A 20,194-nucleotide genomic window follows, 5' to 3' on the forward strand; every position below is an offset into this window, starting at 1 on the left:
ATACTGTATTCTATACCATCTACTGCATCTTGCCTATGCTGCACTCCATCGCTCATCCATATATTTATATGTACATATTCAGTTCATCCATTTCCATTTGTGTATTTTTTTACCTTTATTTAACTAGTATAAGGTAGTTGTTGTGCATTTGTTAGATTAACATCTGCTAACCATGTGTATGTGACCAATAAAATTTGATTTGATTATTAAACAAACAATTGGAACACGAGACTGTTTTACATTGCGCCAATGAAACTGTCCCTTAGTGGAAGTACTCGTTGTCTGTTGAAGTTTGTATGGTTCTCAAAACTTTCCTAATCATGAACAATTAGTTATTTTTTTAATTGCCCAACTTGGAGCAGGCGAGGACTAAGGTGGGAGCTGTTGGTGGAAAACCAGTAGAGGGGGTGAGTGATCGCTCCTTTCCACATTTTGTGGTAAAAAAAGAAGGAACAAAATGCAGAAGGAACACATTGGGACCAGCTAATACCCTTTGTTCTGTTCTTCATCAGAGAGGTCCCACTGGCATCCATGGGATTCTCACCCTTTGAACTCATGTACTGCAGATGACCCTGGGGCATGCTGGACCTGGCAAAGGAGGCCTGGGAGCAACAACCCTCCCCTTACTGGTCAGCCCCAGGACTACCTGACATGATGACTCCTTGCTGTCCCCAGTCCACCTGGCCGTGCTGCTGCTCCAGTTTCAACTGTTCTGCCTTACTATTATTGGACCATGCTGGTCATTTATGAACATTTGAACATCTTGGCCATGTTCTGTTATAATCTCCACCCGGGACAGCCAGAAGAGGACTGGCCACTCCACATATGCTCTCTCTAATTCTCTCTTTCTTTCTCTCTCTCGGAGGAACTGAGCCCTAGGACCATGCCCCAGGACTACCTGACATGATGACTCCTTGCTGTCCCCAGTCCACCTGACCGTGCTGCTGCTCCAGTTTCAACTGTTCTGCCTTATTTTTCCTAGCCACCGTGCTTCTACACCTGCATTGCTTCCTGTTTGGGGTTTTAGGCTGGGTTTCTGTACAGCACTTTGAGATATCAGCTGATGTACGAAGGGCTATATAAATCAATTTGATTTGATTTGAGTTATTGAAAACGCGGAGGAGATGCGTTACGGCATGGTGAGAGTCTGGCCTCTGATGCGGGAACACATGCTCCTGGCTCAGCAGGCCCAAGCCCAGGTCTACAACAGGGGGGCCCGACTCCGCAAATTCACTCCAGGAGAACTGGTCTTAGCACTCATCTCCACCCCTGACTGCAAATTCCTGACCAAGTGGCAGGATCTCCAGGGGCTGATCAGCAAACACCCGGATGTCTTCTCAGGGATACCGGGAAGAACCACAGTGGCCCATCACAACATCGTCACAAAACCTGGAAAGAAGGTGAGATTAAGGCCATACCGCATCCCAGAGGCTAAGAGAGAGACCATCTGAGAAGAGGTGAGGAAGATGTTAGAACTAGATATCATTGAAGAATCCCACAGTTCTTGGGCTAGCCCCATTATACTATTGCCCAAACCCGATGTTAGCACTTGGTTCTGTAATGACTTCCGGAAGTTAAACAAGATGTCAAATTTTGATGCTCATACCATGCCCAGAATAGACAAACGAATCGAGAGATTAGGGCCTGCCCACTTTATCTCCACATTAGATCTAACTAGCAGAACCCGCCAAAGAAAAGACATCATTCTCCACCCCAGAGGGACTTTTCCACTATATGGTCCTTCTGTTCGGGGTGCAAGGAGCTGCGGCCATTTCCAACGGATGATAGAATGGATCCTGCGACCCCACCGTGAGTATGCAGAAGCCTACCTGGATGACATAATCATTCAGAATTCAGAATGGACCATGGCAAGACACAGTCCTGAGAGCCCTATGAGAGGCCGGTCTGACGGCCAACCCCAGAAAATGCAGGCTTGGCCTAGAGGAGGCTGAATATCAGTGCTACACGATTGGCCGGGGGAGCACCAAACCACAGCAGCTACTTGAACCTGGTCTAAGCCCACCACAAAGAAGCAGGTAAAAACTTTAACTGGGTTGGTGTGGTATTATCAACGGTTTATTCCCCAGTTTTTCTCAACTGCTGCTACTTTTCATGACATGACAACGCCTGCCCCACCATGTCACTTGGACGAAAGAGGCAGACCAGGCTTTCTCCACCCTGCAGCAGGCACTGTGTGCAGAACTGGTACTCGTCACAACCAACTTCCATGAGCCCTTTGGGGTCCATACCGAACCTCAGAGGTGGGCCTGGGCGTCGTGATGTCTCAGATTCGAGGGGTCGAGGAGCATCCCCTGACACACACTACTGTTCAAAAGTTTGGGGTCACTTAGAAATGTCCTTGTTTTTGAAAGAAAAGCAAATTTTTTGTTGATTAAAATAACATCAAATTGATCAGAAAGACAGTGTAGACATTGTTAATGTTGTAATGACTTGTAGCTGGAAAAGGCAGATTGTTTATGGAATATCTACATAGGCGTACAGAGGCCCATTATCAGCAACATTACTCCTGTGTTCCAATGGCAAGTTGTGTTAGCTGATCCAGGTTTATTATTTTAAAAGGCTAATTGATCAATAGAAAACCCTTTTGCAATTATGTTAGCACAGCTGAAAACTGTTGTTTTGATTAAAGAAGCAATACAACTGGCCTTCTTTAGATTAGTTGAGTATCTGGAGCATCAGCATTTGTGGGTTCGATTACAGTCTCAAAATGGCCAGAAACATAGAACTTTCTTCTGAAACTCGTCGGTCTATTCTTGTTCTGAGAAATGAAGGTTATTCCATGCGAGAAATTGCCAAGAAACTGAAGATCTCGTACAACGCTGTGCACTACTCACTTCACAGAACAGAACAAACTGACTCTAACCAGAATAGAAAAAGGAGTGGGAGCACAACTGAGCAAGAGGACAAGTACATTAGTGTCTAATTTGAGAAACAGATGCCTCACAAGTCCTCAACTGGCAGCTTCATTAAGTAGTACCCGGAAAACACCAGTCTCAACGTCAACAGTGAATAGGCAACTCCGGGATGTTGGCCCTCTCAGGGATGTTGGCCTTAACTAACCTCCAGACAAGCTTCAATGCCATACAACTCTCCTTCCATGGCCTCCAACTGCTCTTCAATGCCAGTCAAACTAAATGCATGCTCTTCAACCGATCGCTGCCCGCACCTGCCCGCCCATCCAGCATCACTACTCTGGACGGTTCTGATTTAGAATATGTCGACAACTACAAATACCTAGGTGTCTGGTTAGACTGTAAACTCTCCTTCCAGACTCACATTAAACATCTCCAATCCTATTTCGCAACATAGCATCCTTCACTCATGCTGCGAAACATACCCTCGTAAAACTGACCATCCTACCAATCCTTGACTTCGGCAATGTCATTTAAAAAATAGCCTCAAACACTCTACTCAACAAATTGGATGCAGTCTATCACAGTGCCATCGGTTTTGTAATCAAAGCCCCATATACTATCCACCACTGCGACCTGTAAGCTCTCGTTGGCTGGTCCTCGCTTGTCGCCAAACCCACTGGCTCCAGGTCATCTACAAGTCTCTGCTAGGTAAAGCCCCGCCTTATCTCAGCTCACTGGTCACCATAGTAGAACCCACCTGTAGCACGCGCTCCAGCAGGTATATCTCACTTGTCACGCCCAAAGCCAATTCTTCCTTTGGCCGCCTCTCCTTCCAGTTATCTGCTGCCAATGACTGGAACGAACTGCAAAAATCACTGAAGCTGGAGACTGTAACCTCACTCACTAGCTTTAAGCACCAGCTGTCAGAGTAGCTCACAGATCACTGCACCTGTACATAGCCCATCTCTAAATAGCCCATCCAATCTACCTCATCCCCATACTGAATTTATTTATTTATCTTGCTCCTTTGCACCCTAGTATCTCTACTTGCACATTCATATTCTGCACATTCTACCATTTCAGTGTTTAATTGCTATATTGTAATTACTTTATATAGACTTATATAGACTTTTCTACTGTATTATTGATTGTATGTTTGTTTATTCCTTGTGTAACTCTGTGTTGCTGTATGTGTTGAACTGCTTTGCTTTATCTTGGCCAGGTCACAGTTGCAAATGAAAACTTGTTCTCAACTAGCCTACCTGGTTAAATAAAGGTGAAATAAATAAAATAGCCTTGAAAAGGAATGGTGACTACTATTATTAAAGTCTCAGTGGAGACTTTAATAATATATGCCATTTAGCAGACGCCGTTATCTGGTTACATGGTATTGGAAACAAATCATAGAAATAGGATTACAAAATACATAGTCAGTTACAGGGTTATTAAAGGTGTTTTTACAAGTTCCAATGAAACAAGAAGAGAATTCACATGAAAGGCTTTGCAAGTCTTTGCAACAGTAGCATACCTTATAGGGGCAATCAGCAGTTGCTATATTCATTTTTGCACTTATAAATGAATAACATGTAACCATTTATTCTTGAAAATTCTAACTTATAAACGCCTCATACTTAGTTCAAATGTCGTACCCGATCAGAACCTCAAATATAAGCTTGTTAATTCCAATGTTTGTAAACAAAGAAAATGTAAACCAACAAAATACAGCCTCAAAACTTGGTAAAAACGATCATTTGGATATCATGTATGGTCAGTCCTTGCATCTATATATAGCTCTATGAATTTGAGAATGGTTACATTTCTTCAGCCCCCAACACCTCAGGAGTAAATGTCAGTTGGCTTTTCATAGCTGAGGATTCATAGGTTGAGACAGCAGGTCCAGGAGAGAGGGAGAGAGAGAGAGTCGGAACAGCAGGTCCAGGAGAGAGGGAGAGAGAGAGTCGGAACAGCAGGTCCAGGAGAGAGGGAGAGAGAGAGTCGGAACAGCAGGTCCAGGAGAGAGGGAGAGAGAGAGTCGGAACAGCAGGTCCAGGAGAGAGGGAGAGAGAGAGTCGGAACAGCAGGTCCAGGAGAGAGGGAGAGAGAGAGTCGGAACAGCAGGTCCATGAGAGAGGGAGAGAGAGAGTCGGAACAGCAGGTCCAGGAAAGAGGGAGAGAGAAAGTCGGAACAGCAGGTCCAGGAGAGAGGGAGAGAGAGAGTCGGAACAGCAGGTCCAGGAAAGAGGGAGAGAGAGAGTCGGAACAGCAGGTCCAGGACAAGGTAGCATGTCTGTTGAAACAGGTAAAAAAAATTGGAGGACAAACAATTCCGATTCCCTTTATGGATGTGTGTATCTTCAAATTTGCTGTTGAATGGCCTGCCCCTTTTCCATTTTTGTAACACTAGCCCGCTACCCCTGCTGTTCTGATTTCCAGAAGTTATTTTCAGTCATAAGTGACAATAGCAGCAACATTATGTACAACATAAGTTAACAACAACGTGAAAAAACAGCACATGTGGTTAGGAGCACATAAAACAGCTACCATCCCCTCCTGCGTCATTCTCATGTCTTGGGCAGACAGGCAGAGGGTACACTTAGAAATCAGAAGAATTGGAGAAGAGGACCCATTCCCGGGCAGCACCCGGGAGAGCAAGTATTGAAACCCCTGACTCATCGCTCGCTCTCTCTTTTTTTGTTAATTATCACAGGCGGTCCGAGGAGCCACCACACCGGACACAGAGTGACCCACCCCGTTACCTGATAGGCCTTTCAGTTGTTTATAGTCCCTCCCTGTTCCCCAAAACCTTTATTAAAGAACAACTATTATTTGAGCACCGCATAACGGTCTCCCGCTGTATTCTTTTTTGTGAGTTTCACCTCTGACTCCCCTAGGCTGCCACAGGGGTCATTGGTTGAGTCAAATGTCTCCCAGCTCCTGTGCACTCTGTCACCGGTTATGAGAGGCTACTCGAAGAGTGAGGGCGACCAGTTTCTGTAGGTATGCTCTCGCCGCCTTCATCTGCCTTAGTTTTATCCCGTCAACAATTTCTGTAACCCTGCGGAAATTGAATTAACATAATAAAAACATCTCCATCAAAATGAATCTGTTTAAAAACTTGTTAGGGTTAGGGGTTTCGCATACAATACATGTATGTTTTGTTTGATAAAGTTCATATTCATATCCAAAATCTCAGCTTACAGTGGCGCGTTATGTTCAGTAATGTTGTGCCTTGAAAACATCTGGCGAATTTGTAGAGAGCCACGTCAACTTACAGAAATACTCATCATAAACTTTGATAAAAGATACAGGTGTTATGCACAGAATTATAGATATACTTTTCCTTAATGCAACCGCTGTGTCAGATTTCAAAAAAGCTTTACGGAAAAAGCAAACCATGCAAAAATCTGAGTACGGCACTCAGACACAAAACAAGCCATGTAGACACCCACCATGTTGTGGAGTCAGTAAAAGTCAGAAATAGCGTTATAAATATTCACTTATCTTTGATGATCTTCATCAGAATGCACTCCCAGGAATCCCAGTTCCACAATAAATGTCTGTTTTGTTCGATAAAGTTCATCATTTATGTCCAAATACCTCCTTTTATTAGCGCGTTTAGTTCACAAATCCAAACTCATGAGGCGCGGGCGAAAGTTCAGACGAAAAGTTCAAAAAGTTATATTACAATTTGTAGAAACATGTCAAATGACGTATAGAGTCAATCTTTAGGATGTTTTTAACATAAATCTTCGATAATGTTCCAACCGGAGAATTCCTTTGTCTTTAGAAATGCAATAGAACGCAGGTCGCTCTCATGGGCGCACGCGTGATCAGTTCATGGCATTCTGCCAGACCTCTGGTTGAAACAGCTCTCATTCTCTCCCCCTTCACAGTAGCCTCAAACAAGGTTCTAAATACTGTTGACATCTAGTGGAAGCCTTGGGAAGTGCAATATGACCCCTTAGACACTGTGTATTCGATGGGCAATGTGTTGAAAAACTACAAACCTCAGATTTCCCACTTCCTGGTTGGATATTTCTCAGGTTATCGCCTGCCATATGAGTTCTGTTATACTCACAGCCATCATTCAAACAGTTCTAGAAACTTCAGAGTGTTTTCTATCCAAATCTACTAATAATATGCATATATTAGCTTCTAGGCCTGAGTAGCAGGTTTACTCTGGGCACGCTTTTCATCTGACCGTGAAAATGCTGCCCCCTATCCCAAACAGGTTTTTAAGCTATAGAGATATCTTTTGCATGCGCTGCGTCTCAATCCACCCCATCTGCAGATATCACCTTTCCGCATTTGCGTTGAAAGGTGGCAGAGCTAATTTGGTGTTTGTCAGACAATTTGCTCTCACTTCGGACAATGTATGTTCCCAGTTGCTTCAACTCAGGACTCAGGACGGCCTTTTTCTTCAGTAGTGAAGACTACATCCATTGGTGGTTGCCCAGATATTGGAGAGGTTCGCTTGGGAAAATAAGAAAACAAGCAGTGTCATCTATTTGTCTTGATGATGGACCCAAGTGCCCCATTGGGAACAGATGCTCTGGCACAAAGGCTGCTTTGGACCCTCCTTAACACATTTCTGCCATGAGGGCTATAATTGAATTGACGGAGCCACACCGGGGGCCTACTCCCAGGTTGTGCAGTTCCTGAAAGGTGTACGTCGTCTCAAACCGGTCTCTAAACCTATTGCGCACACATGAGACTTGGCGCTGGTTTTGGAGGCACGGTGTCTGGCCCCTTTTGAGCCTCTTAAGTTGGTGCATCTGAAGATCCTCTCCTACAAAACCCCCCTGGCTTTGGCCTCAGTTAAATATGTTAGGGACCTCCACTCGTTAGCCATACACCTTTCCTGCACTTAGTTCCCCCCGGGCGACGGTAAGATGTTGCATCCAAATATGGTCTTGCTCCGAAAGTCATAGCTACGTCCTACAAGTCCTCAGCTTTGAAATATTTCCCTTTTTTCACCTCCTCCTTTTGCTTCTTAAGAGCGTGACTCACCACATGGATTTTGTCTTATGTAGCAACATTTGAATTTCTGTGTTTTCCATTGGTTAAAAGTAGAGACTCAGAGCTAGAAAATTGTCTATCATACACTGCATTTGAGGAAACAATGGGAAAGTAATACAGCTTTGAAAGTTGATCAACTTGTAAACTCACGTTTGAGAAAAACAGTCTTTCAATGTTTTGGTACTACTACTGGAGAAGCCTTCTTTGTCTACACCCATTCAGCATTGTTAACACCCTCTTAAAACATAGCCCCACCCATCTATTTAAGGGTTGATCCAACCATTCTGTACTTGCCAGCTACTTCCAGACATCTAAGAGAGAGAACAGCTCATTGAACATTACTCACCCTATCGCTCTGTGGTTTCGCGTTCAGAGTGCACACTGGACTCTCTGGCCAATAAGTAGGGTTGGTCTGAAAGCTCTGACCTCACATCTACAGTCAAGCACCCAAGCTAACTGGCTAACATTGGCTAGCTACTTCCAGACACCCCACTCTGACCATTTTACTAACCCTAGCAGAGCTGGTTAGGCTGTTTTCATGTAATGCAGTGCATTAGTGACTGTAACTGTGCTACTGGCAACAATTGAATTACGCTTTGTTGCCGGACATATTCAATGGGTGTTGAGCATTCAAAAATGCATCAGATATTCTGCGCTTTGGCACACTAAGACGAGAATCTTTTGTTAAGAAATGTAGCTATATAGCTAGCTAGCTAAACAATGAATCCCAACGCATGACATAACATTAGTTAGCTAGCCAGCCAGCTAACTTTAGCTAAAGTCAGAGCACATCATCAAATACATGAAGTATTATGATCATCAGAATAATTATTGTCATCACTGAACAACAGTGTGACATTATTTACTTTAAGATTTTTGACAGTGTTGTTTTTTGCTTGCCTGCCATTATTACTGGCTAGACCATAACTTAGAGGGAGATGGCAAAGACGTGTTCTGTATTTGTTCAGGCTTGTGATTGGATTGCAGATAGAACCTTATAGTGCCAAGTTTAAATGGGTTTATGCAGATCGAAATGTCTAGTTGTAATTATTTTACTCACTTAAAATAATATTTTTTCTCAACTCTAACTTCACAGAGATATGCAGAACTACCTAAATAGAAATTATATTTAACTAACTAATTTTTACAAACATTTCAGATAGAACCTTTATAATCCCAAGGTCTCAATGGGACATTTAATTTAATATCCTTTGGAGTCGGCTTGGGGCGTGATTATATTTCCTCATAGTATGTGACTATAACCTCTGCTCCCTGAGTCTCGGTGAATAGTGGTATTAAATTGAAGGAATGAATCAGAGGCTCACGCTTATCACATGTGGAAGGCAGGGCTTCAAGCCTAGTTCGAATTTTATTGGCCTTGTCTGGTGTGATCCTTCAACCAAAGTCAAGAGAGCATGTTGTACCTCATTTCCCATCTCCAGGGAATAGTAGTTATAGTCATAACGTTACGTTTTGGCATCGAGGCTGATTACTTCCAGATGTTCCAACCTTGATATCAGTTCAAGTATGTGGAACTTCTCATGTTCCAATAGTACAAGAGCAGAGCAATGGCTGGGTCTGACTGACAGCCAAAAGCCTTGACCAATGAGAGTGGAGCAGAGTTGGACCACCCCTCTCCCTTGGCTTTCAGAGCATTGGTCCCTGCGTATGTGTGTGAATACTGAATGAGGAGTCGGTTGCTGCATGCTGCCACAACCTGCACTGGAATTAAATAACCTTCAGCATAGAGAACACCAGTCGAAGGAAAAGCTGAAACATTTGAGAATTGTGAAGGAGAGCAAAACAGCACTGTTGACTGCATTCCTATTGAAAGAAAAACAATAATACAGAAGAGAGTGAAGAAACATAAGTGTCCATCGGTGTCAACTGATTAAATTAGAAGAATGTATAATTCCATGTATCTCCTCATCCTGCCGTGGGTGTTTGCGCTGCTCGTGTTCCCAGGTAAGACTTCTCCATCTCTTTTGCTCCATCTCCCGCTCGCTGGCTGTTGTATTGTTGTTGCGAAGTGATGCACTGTAGCAACAGAGTTTTACCGGGTGAGCTACATTGACAATCACACACTGCCTTTCTCTCTCCCCCTCGCTCTCTCTTTCTCTCCCCTGAGAAGTGGTCTGTCACTGTCAAAGCTGTTGGAAAAGATTCAGGTGAAACACAGTGGAGGAAAGTCGGTCCAGACGCTTTGGTCTTAGTTCAATGTGATCCTTGTTCAGTTGTCTCCCAAGCTCCCACAGGGTTGTCAAAACGTGCTTCTATTGGGTTTTGATGTTGACAGAAATTGATGCTAAGAAAAGCTTGCATTGGCAACAGCATATAATGCAGAATACCAGTGATATGCAGATAATATGTTGCATGTATTAGGAATGCTAAGAGAGATGTACTGTACTGTCTTTTGGGTTTGTTGTGATGATGCTTCAGTTGGATCTAGGTTGTCGGTTGAATTATACGTCTGTCATATGAACTGCCGCCTCAAATACTTAACTGTCATATCCCGTTTTGATCCGAGTCAATAAAATTAATATTGATATTTCTGGGACCATGTCAAAGGAGCTGCCTATATTCTCCAAGGTAACGGCAACACTTTTCAATCCATGACTTCAAGGTCTGGATAATTGGTTTCTGTCGCAGCTAGAAATGCAGCGTCTGTGAGGGACTTTGACATGTTAATCAACGGAGACAGAGTGTGTTTCATTGATGTTCAGGGGAAGCGTGTCTAGTATTACAAATGGGGGGGATTTACTTCTGGTATTGATATATTACTTAAGTAAAATTCCTAATTTCTGAAAGTTTTGCAGGTAATATCTTTCAGGATTAGCCCAATGTAGTATATTACATGATCAAAACTAGCCTCATATGCCACATTGTACCTACTTCTTCATGCAATCATAAACATACAAATGCATGATCTTAATTGAATCACTCTTTTGTTGCTGACAATTTTCCTGCACCTCAGATGAGCTTCATGATTTACATACATACATTTACTGAAAACCTGCACTAACACTGAACAAATTAAGATCCTACGCCTGTGCACACAAACTCCCTTCTGAAAGTCAATGCACAAGCTGAAACGGTTACAATGCAGGGGTGTATCAATGTTTATTCATACAACAATGGCACCAATACTGTAATGGGGGTGACGTCACTGCTCACTCCAAGTTCTTTAGCATTGTTTGTCAGTAGGAGTCTATCTAGCACTCAAAAGTGAGCTAACTAACTCCGAGGTGATGTAAGAGACTAAAGCATCTATCAGAGTCCAAAATGTGTACGTGTACCAACAGCAGTGTTCTACAATATTGGACGTTGGTTTTCATAGCTTACTTTTGGAATTCTCAAGCAATTTCTCCAGACATCAACACATAAACATTAATAGGAGACGAGTATGTGGAGCCGCGTTTGTTGAAAATTTGGGGAGGGGCGCGTATGGACTGTGCGTCCCCCATGGATGGTGGTCTCAGAGCCACTTAGCTATGTCACTATGGGATGCCAGACTATCACTTCTCTGCATCTGTGGACTTTGAATTACGCTTATTGAGAAAGCTTGCACTGGGTGAAGACGCAGCATAACCAGGGCCGGTAGTAATGCAGATGTTTTCTGGTGGCCCCTACCCCCCGGGAGTGAGAGTCACTAGCAATCCCGCATGACTAACACTCCATCTGTTCCACGGTGGCATCACAGGACCTATAGGGGGCACTGCACCCCCCTGGGCGATGACATCAGGAGAACACTGCTGTGTAGGAGGTGCTGTCACTCAAATGAGATGTCAACCAGAACTCCATGTGGGCATCTGGTGTTGTGCTATTGAAGGGTCCATTTCGATAGTACTCTAGGCAATTTGTTGGATTATTTATATGCCCCTGCAACGATGCTTATTGATTTTTGGATGTTAACCTTCAAACTACAAACACATTTTACATACAGTACCAGTCAAAAGTTTGAGCAGATCTATACATTCAAGGATGTTTTGTTATTTGTGCTATGTTCTACATTTTAGAATAATACTGAAGACATCAAATCTATGAAATAATACATAGGGAATCATGCAGTATCCAAAAAAAGAGTTAAACAAATGTTATATTTGAGATTCTTCAAAGTAGCCACCCTTTTTCTTGACAGCTTTGCAACTCTTGGCATTCTCTCAACCAGTTTCATGAGGTAGTCACCTGGAAAGCATTTCAATTAACATGTGTAACTTGTTAAAAGTTAATTTGTGGAATATCTTTCCTTAATGCATTTGAGCCAATCAGTTGTGTTGTGAGAAGGAAGGGGTGGTATACAGAAGATAGCCCTATTTGGTAAAAGTCCATATTATGTCAAGATCAGCTCAAATAAGCAAAGAGAAAAGACAGTCCATCATTACTTTAAGACATGAAGGTCAGTCAGTCTGGAAAATTTCAATTTGAAAGTCTCTTCATGTGCAGTCGCAAAAACCATCAAGCACTATGATGAAACTGTCTCTCATGAGGTCCGCCACAGGAAAGGAAGACCCAGAGTTACCTCTGCTGCAGAGGATAAGTTCATTAGACTTACCAGCCTCAGAAATTGCAGTCCGAATAAATGCTTCATGAAGTTCAAGTAAGACACATCTCAACATCAACTATTCAGAGGAGACTGTGTGAATCAGGCCTTCATTGTCAAATTGCTGCAAAGAAACCACTACTATAGGCTACCAATAATAAGAAGAGACTTGCTTGGGCCAAGAAACATGAGCAATGTTCATTAGACCGGTGAAAATCTGACCTTTGGTCTGATGAATCCAAATGTGAGATTTTTAGTTCCAACCGTCATGTCTTTGTGAGAAGCAGAGTAGGTGAATGGATGATCTCCGGAAGTGTGGTTCCCATCGTGAAGCATGGTTGAAGAGATGTGATGGTATGGGGGTGCATTGCTGGATTGCGCTTAGTAGGACTATCATTTGTTTTTCAACAGGACAATGACCCAACACACCTGGCTTTTTAAGGACTATTTGTCCAAGAAGCAGAGTGATGTAGTGCTGCATCAGAAGACCTGGCCTTCACAATCACCCGACATCAACCCAGTTGAGATGGTTTGGGATGAGTTAGACTGCAGAGTGAAGGAAAATCAGCCAACAAGTGCTCAGCATATGTGGGAACTCCTTCAAGACTGTTGAAGCTGGTTGAGAGAATGCCAAGAGTGTGCAAAGCTATCATCATATGTTGATTTGTTTAGCACTTTTTTTGGTTATGGAGATTTCATTATTTGTTCAGCAGTCGTATGGCTTGGGGGTAGAAGCTTTTGAGGAGCCTTTTGGTCCTAGACTTGGTGCTCCGGTACCGCTTGCCGTGCGGTAGCAGAGAAAAGCGTCAATGACTTGGGTGACTGGAGTCTCTGACAATTTTATGGGCTTTCCTCTGACACCGCCTATTGTATAGGACCTGGATGGCAGGAAGCTTGGCCCCAGTGATGTACTGGGCCGTTCCCACTACCCTCTGTAGCGCCTTATGCCGAGCAGTTGCCATACCAGGCGGTGATGCAACCGGTCAGGATGCCCTCAATGGTGCAGCTGTAGAACCTATTGAGGATCTGGGGACCCATGCCAAATCTTTTCAGTCTCCTGAGGTGGAAAAAGTTTTTTCGTGCCCTCTTCACGACTAACGTGGTATGTTTGGACCATGATAGTTTGTTGGTGATATGGACAGCATGGAACTTTAAACTCTCGACCCACTCCACTACAGCCCTGTCGATATTAATGGGGGCCTGTTTGGCCCTCCTCTTCTTGTGGTCTACGATCACGATTCCATACGTGATTCCATACGTAATTCCAGATGTGTTATTTCATATTGGTGATGTCTTATTATTCTTCAATGTAGAAAATGGTGTCCACTCACCCATAGTCCCTCATGTATTATATAGATGCAGTTGAAGTCTGAAGTTTACATACACCTTAGCCAAGTACATTTAAACTCAGATTTTCACAATTCCTGACATTTAATCTTAGTAAAAAATACCCTGTCTTAGGTCAGTTAGGATCACCATTTATTTAAAAAATGTGAAATGTTGAAATAACATTAGAGAGAATAATTTATTTCAGCTTTTATTTCTTTCATCACATTCCCAGTGGGTCAGAAGTCTACATACACTCAATTAGTATTTGGTAGCATTGCCTTTAAATTGTGTCAAATGTTTTAGGTATCCTTCCACAAGCTTCCCACAATAAGTTGGGTGAATTTTGGCCCATTCCTCCTGACTAAGCTGGTGTAACCGAGTCATGCTTGTAGGCCTACTTGCCTGCACACGCTTTTTCAGTTCTGCCAACAAATTTTCCATAGGTTTGAGGTCAGGGCTTTGTGATGGCCACTCCAATACCTTGACTTTACTGTCCTTAAGCCATTTTGTCACAACTTTGGAAGTATGCTTGGGGTCATTGTCCATTTGGAAGCCCCATTTGCAACCAAGCTTTAACTTCCTGACTGATGTCTTGAGATGTTGCTTCAATATATCCACATAATTTTCCTGCCTCATAATGCCATCCATTTTGTGAAGGTCATCAGTCCCTCCTGCAGCAAAGCACCCCCACATCATGATGCTGCCACCCCGGTGCCTCACAGTTGGGATGGTGTTCTTTTGCTTGCAAGCCTCCCCCTTTCCCCCCAAACATAACGATGGTCATTATGGCCAACCGTTCTATTTTTGTTTCATCAGACCAGAGGACATTTCTCCAAAAAGTACGATCTTTATCCCCATGTGCAGTTGCAAACCGTAGTCTGGCTTTTTTATGGGGGTTTTGGAGCAGTGACTTCTTCCTTGCTAAGCAGTCTTTCAGGTTATGTCGATATAGGACTTGTTTTACTGTGGATATAGATAATTTTGTACCTGTTTCGTCCAGCATCTTCACAAGGTACTTTGCTGTTGTTCTGGGATTGATTTGCACTTTTCGCACCAAAGTACGTTCATCTCTAGGAGACAGAACACGTCTCCTTCCTGAGCGGTATGACAGCTGCGTGGTCCCATGGTGTTTATACTTTCAAACTATTGTTTGTACAGATGAACATGGTACCTTCAGGAGTGGAAATTGCTCCCAAGGATGAACGAGACTTGTGGAGGTCTACAATTTCTTTTCTGAGGTCTTGGCTGGTTTCTTTTGATTTTCCCATGATGTCAAGCAAAGAGGCACTGAGTTGGAAGGTAGGCCTTGAAATGCATCCACTGGTATACCTCCAATTGACTCAATTGATGTCAATTAGCCTATCAGAAGCTCCTTATACAATGACATCATTTTCTGGAATTTTCTAAGCTGTTTAAAGGCACCGTCAACATAGTGTATGTACACGTCTGACCCACTGGAATTGTGATACAGTGAATTATAAGTGAAATAATCTGTCTGTTAACAATTGTAGGAAAATGTTCTTGTGTCATGCACAAAGTTGACGTCCTAACCGACTTGCCAAAACTATAGTTTATTAACAAGACATTTGTGGAGTGGTTGAATAAAGTTTTAATTACTCCAAACTAAGTGTATGTAAACCTCTGACTTAAACTGTATATTTTTAAATATCTGTGATGAACATGAATTCAACTACTCTTTCAGCATGATTTCAACTACTGGACCCCTTTTTTCGAATGAGATTTATTCATAAATGTATACAGTATGGTCATACTTTGGTAGAACCACTGATCAAGCTAAATCTGTGTGATCTGTTCATACAGTATCATTCCTATTAGTGCACTTTCTCTGCCACAGCCCAGAGCAGGTCATGTCCTTGTCAAACTTAATCAAATCAACCAGCTTCATAAACAATGCAAGCGCAATAGCAATTCACAGCCCTAAGAAGGACTCTCTGTCTCTGGTAAGGTATTTTTTGCACTCAATCAATAGTATTCTATACTATGTATATAATTTAGCATTGATTTATATTGCTTCTCTGTTAGGGCTGGCACAGTTACCGTATAACCGACGGGTATGGATGAAGACCATCATGAAAATAAAATAACTGTCATAACCAGGTTTTTTTGTGTAGAACAACCAGCTGACTGAAGGCAGGACAGCTGGGCATTCGTGCGGTTGAGTCCGTTTCTGCTGTAACAATGACTCTACAATGTGAGGAAACTTTGTTGCTCCTTGCCTAAGCAACACGCAGCATCACATGCAGTCAGGAGTAGAGGGCGACCGATTAGGATTTTTCAACGCCGATACTGATACCGATTAGTGGAGGACCAAAAAAAGCCTATACCGATTAATCGGCCGATAGTTTGTTATATACGTATATTTTTAATAATGACAATTACAACAATACTGAATGAACACTTATTTTAACTTAATATAATACATCAATAAAATCAAGTCTCAAATAAATAATGAAACATGTTCAATTTGGTTTAAATAATGCAAAAACAAATTGTTGGAGAAGAAAGTAAAGTGCAATATGTGCCATGTAAAAAAAAAAGAGCTAACGTTTAAGTTCCTTGGTCAGAACATGTGAAAGCTGGTGGTTAACTTGAGTCTTCAATATTCACAGGTAAGAAGTTTTAGGTTGTAGTTATTATAGAACTATTTCTCTCTATACCATTTGTATTTCATATACCTTTGACTATAGGATGTTCTAATAAGCACTTTAGTATTGCCAGCCTAATCTCAGGAGTTGATAGGCTTGAAACCATAAACAGCACAATGCTTGAAGCATTTCGAAGAGCTGCTGGCAAATGCAGGAAAGTGCTGTTTGAATGAATGCTTACGAGCCTGCTGCTGCCTACCATAGCTCAGTCATACTGCTCTATCAAATCATAGACTTAACTATAATATAATAACACACAGAAATACGAGCCTTAGGTCATTAATATGGTCAAATCCGGAAATTATAATTTCAACAAAATGTTTATTCTTTCGGTGAAATACGGAACCGTTATGTATTTTATCTAACGGGTGGCATCCCTACGTATAAACATTGCTGTTACATTGCACAACCTTCAATGTTATGTCATAAATAGGTACAAATCTGGCAAATTTAATTACGATCTGGGTTAGGAAGAAATGGTCTTCACACTGTTCGCAACGAGCCTGGCAGCCCAAACTGCTGCATATACCCTAATGCTGATTGCACAGAACGCAAGAGAAGTGACAACATTTCCCTAGTTAAAATAAATTAATGTTAACAGGCAATATTAACTAAATATACAGGTTTAAAAATATATACTTGTGTATTGATTTTAAGAAAGGCATTGATTCTTATGGTTAGGTACACATTGGTGCAACGACTGCTTTTTTTCGTGAATGCGCTTGTTAAATCACCCGTTTGGCGAAGTAGGTTGTGATTCAATGATAAATCAACAGGCACCTACCTCATCAAATATATGCAACACAGGACAAGCTAGATAAACTAGTAATATCATTAACCATGTGCAGTTGACTAGTGATTATGTTTGATTGATTGTTTTTTTATAAGATAAGTTTAATGCTAGCTAGCACCTTACCTTGGCTCCTTGCGGCACTCGCATAACAGGAAGTCAGCCTGCCACGCAGTCTCCTCGTGTAGTGCAATGTAATCAGCCATGATCAGTGTCCAAAAATGACCATCCATCATGGCGCTTGATGGTTTTTGCCACTGCTCTAGAAGAAACCTTTAAAAGTTATTGACATTTTCCGGATTGACTGACCTTCATGTCTTAAAGTAATGATGGACTGTCGTTTCTCTTTGCTTATTTGCCATAATATGGACTTGGTATTTTACCAAATAGGGCTATCTTCTGTATAACACCCTTTTAACAAGGCACACCTGATAATTGAAATGCATTCCAGGTGAATACCTCATGAAGCTGGTTGAGAGAATGCAAGAGTGTGCAAAGCTGTCATCAAGGCATAGGGTGGCTACTTTGAAAAATCTCAAATCTATTACGATTTGTTTATGTCACGCCCTGACCATAGACAGCTTATTATTCTCCATGTTGGTTAGGTCGGGGTGTGGCTAGGGTGGGTCATCTAGGTAATTACATTACTAATTTGGCCTGGTATGGTTCCCAATCAGAGGCAGCTGTTTATCATTGTCTCTGATTGGGGATCATATATAGGCAGCCATTTCCCCTTTGTGCTTTGTGGAATCTTGTTTTTGTGTAGTGCATGTGAGCACTGCATTTTCGTCACGTTTATTGTTTTGTTTTGCTTTGAGTTTCACATAAAAGATGTGGAACATCCTGGATGTGGGACGAGATTATGGCAAGAGACAGAAGCCTGACATGGAAGCAGGCAGATGGAACAACAACGACAACACTGGGGTTTGTGGCCACGACGGAAGCCCGAGAGACAGCCCGGGGAAAAAAGTGTGGGGGGGCCACACGGAGTGGTCGGCGACGCTGAGGGGTGAGTCAGAGACCGAGGAGGAATATTGGGACAGATGGAGCGGGCGGCCAAAGTTGAGGGGAGTGAACCAGTGCTGACTCCCCGTACTCACCGTGGGGAGCGTGTGACTGGTCAAGCACCATGTTTTGCAGTGATACGCACTGTCTCCAGTGAGCCTTTGCAGCCCATTGCATCCTGTGCCAGCTTCCCGCACTTGCCGTGAGAAGGTGGTCATTTGTCCAGGATGCGTTGTACCAGCTCTACACTCCAGACCTCCAGTACGTCCTGTGCCTCCTCCCCGCACTCGACCTTAGGTGTGTGTCACCAGCCCGGTGCCACCTGTACCGGCCCCACGCATCAGGCCTCCAGTGTGCCTCCTCAATCCAGTACGTCCTGTGCCTGCTCCTCGCGCTTGTCCTGAGGTGCGTGCCACCAGCCCAGTACCGCCAGTGCCGGCCCCACGCACCAAGCTTCCGGCGACAGTTCCCAGTCCAGAGCTTCCGGCGAGGTTTCACGGTCCAGAGCTTCCGGCGACGGTCCATGGTCCGGAACCTCCTGAGACGGTTCGAGGTCTGGAACCTCCTGAGACGGTCGGCGGTCCGGAGCCTCCAGCGACGGTCGGTGGTCCGGAGCCTCCAGCGACGTAGTCTTTTGGCTTACCAATCACCGTCATCTTAAATTCCATGACCGTCACAGCCCTGTTCTCTTGTCATGTAAAGATGAAAAGATGGTGCCAATGGAGAAGGCCACCATCTTACTAGTTAAGAAATTTGATGCAGCTTTGAATGCTTTTATGTGCGATATGATTAATAGTTAGACTATTGCAGATCTTGGCAAATGATCAACTTACCACTATTGTCACTATGAATCGTGGATAGAGGGCAGGATAGACAGACAGTCAGACTGGTAGACTATACTGACCTGTGGTATAGTAAAAGTTAGCTCACTGAAAAGCGTAGTGCATGAGGGGAAGTACCAAAACACCTTGATATAGGGGAGGCGCATGCAAGAAGATGAGGAAATGTGGCTGGGATAGAATAAATTATATAGTAAAATATGCAAAAGAGCAAATGTTAACCAGAAGGAAAAAAACACTACCCTCCCCTGTGCCCCAAAAAACAAAAGAAAACACAACCCTCCTCAAAGCAACCCTCCCTTATTTTGGACCACCCCTCATCCCTAATAAATTGTGATCTGTCCCTAACACATCATATAACTATGATGTATTATATTGTTTTGTACTCCAGCTATATGGTCCTTGCAGGAAGCTTTTCATTACATGTATGAGAGGGCAGATGAATATGATCCTATTAAATCTTGTTAATCTTTCTCTTGTTAATTTCCGTAAAATAATGCTATAGACTTGCAGGTGGATTTACAAAGCGTTCTCATCAATGTAGCATACTCAACGCAATTCATTATTGTTGACAGCTCCGTGAAATTGGAGCACAATATTTTGCTCTCTGTTATTTGTAAGATAATGAGCCTTGAAATAACATCGTCTCAAATGTACAGAAACATCTAATTAAGACTTTCAAAAGACAAGGTGTGGAATTCCCAGGTGTTCGTTTACTCAGAAATGTGTTTGACACAGTAAGATACATGTTCATAGTATTCGTCCTTGTCTCAATCGCACAGTGTAAAATAGTCCACAGTTGAAGTCAGAAATTTACATACACTTAGTTTGGAGTCATTAAACTCATTTTTCAACCACTCCACAAATTTCCTGTTAACAAACTATAGTTTTGGCAAGTCGGTTAGGACATCTACTTTGTGCATGACACAAGTAATCTTTCCAACAATTGTTTACTGACAGATTATTTCACTTATAATTCACTGTATCACAATTCCAGTGGGTCAGAAGTTTACATACACTAAGTTGACAGTGCCTTTAAACAGCTTGGAAAATTCCAGAAAATGATGTCATGGTTTCAGAAGCTTCTGATAGGCTAATTGACATCAATTGAGTCAATTGGAGGTATACCA

The 20,194-nt window shown here is 42.7% G+C and overlaps 1 protein-coding gene across 1 annotated transcript in view; it reads left to right on the forward strand.

Moving 5' to 3' along the window:
- Positions 1–9,550: 9,550 nt before the first annotated feature.
- The window catches only part of LOC110537630 (opioid-binding protein/cell adhesion molecule), a 406,128-nt gene continuing 395,484 nt past the window's right edge, over positions 9,551–20,194 (forward strand). The window contains exon 1 of the mRNA XM_021623816.3: positions 9,551–9,860. Coding sequence (XP_021479491.2) covers positions 9,800–9,860 — 61 coding nt within the window. The 5' untranslated portion in view covers positions 9,551–9,799. The remainder of the gene's footprint in view (positions 9,861–20,194) is intronic.

This window comes from Oncorhynchus mykiss, chromosome 12 (genome assembly GCF_057628025.1).
Source record: "Oncorhynchus mykiss isolate SJ-2025 chromosome 12, ASM5762802v1, whole genome shotgun sequence".
Classification (NCBI taxonomy): domain Eukaryota; kingdom Metazoa; phylum Chordata; class Actinopteri; order Salmoniformes; family Salmonidae; genus Oncorhynchus; species Oncorhynchus mykiss.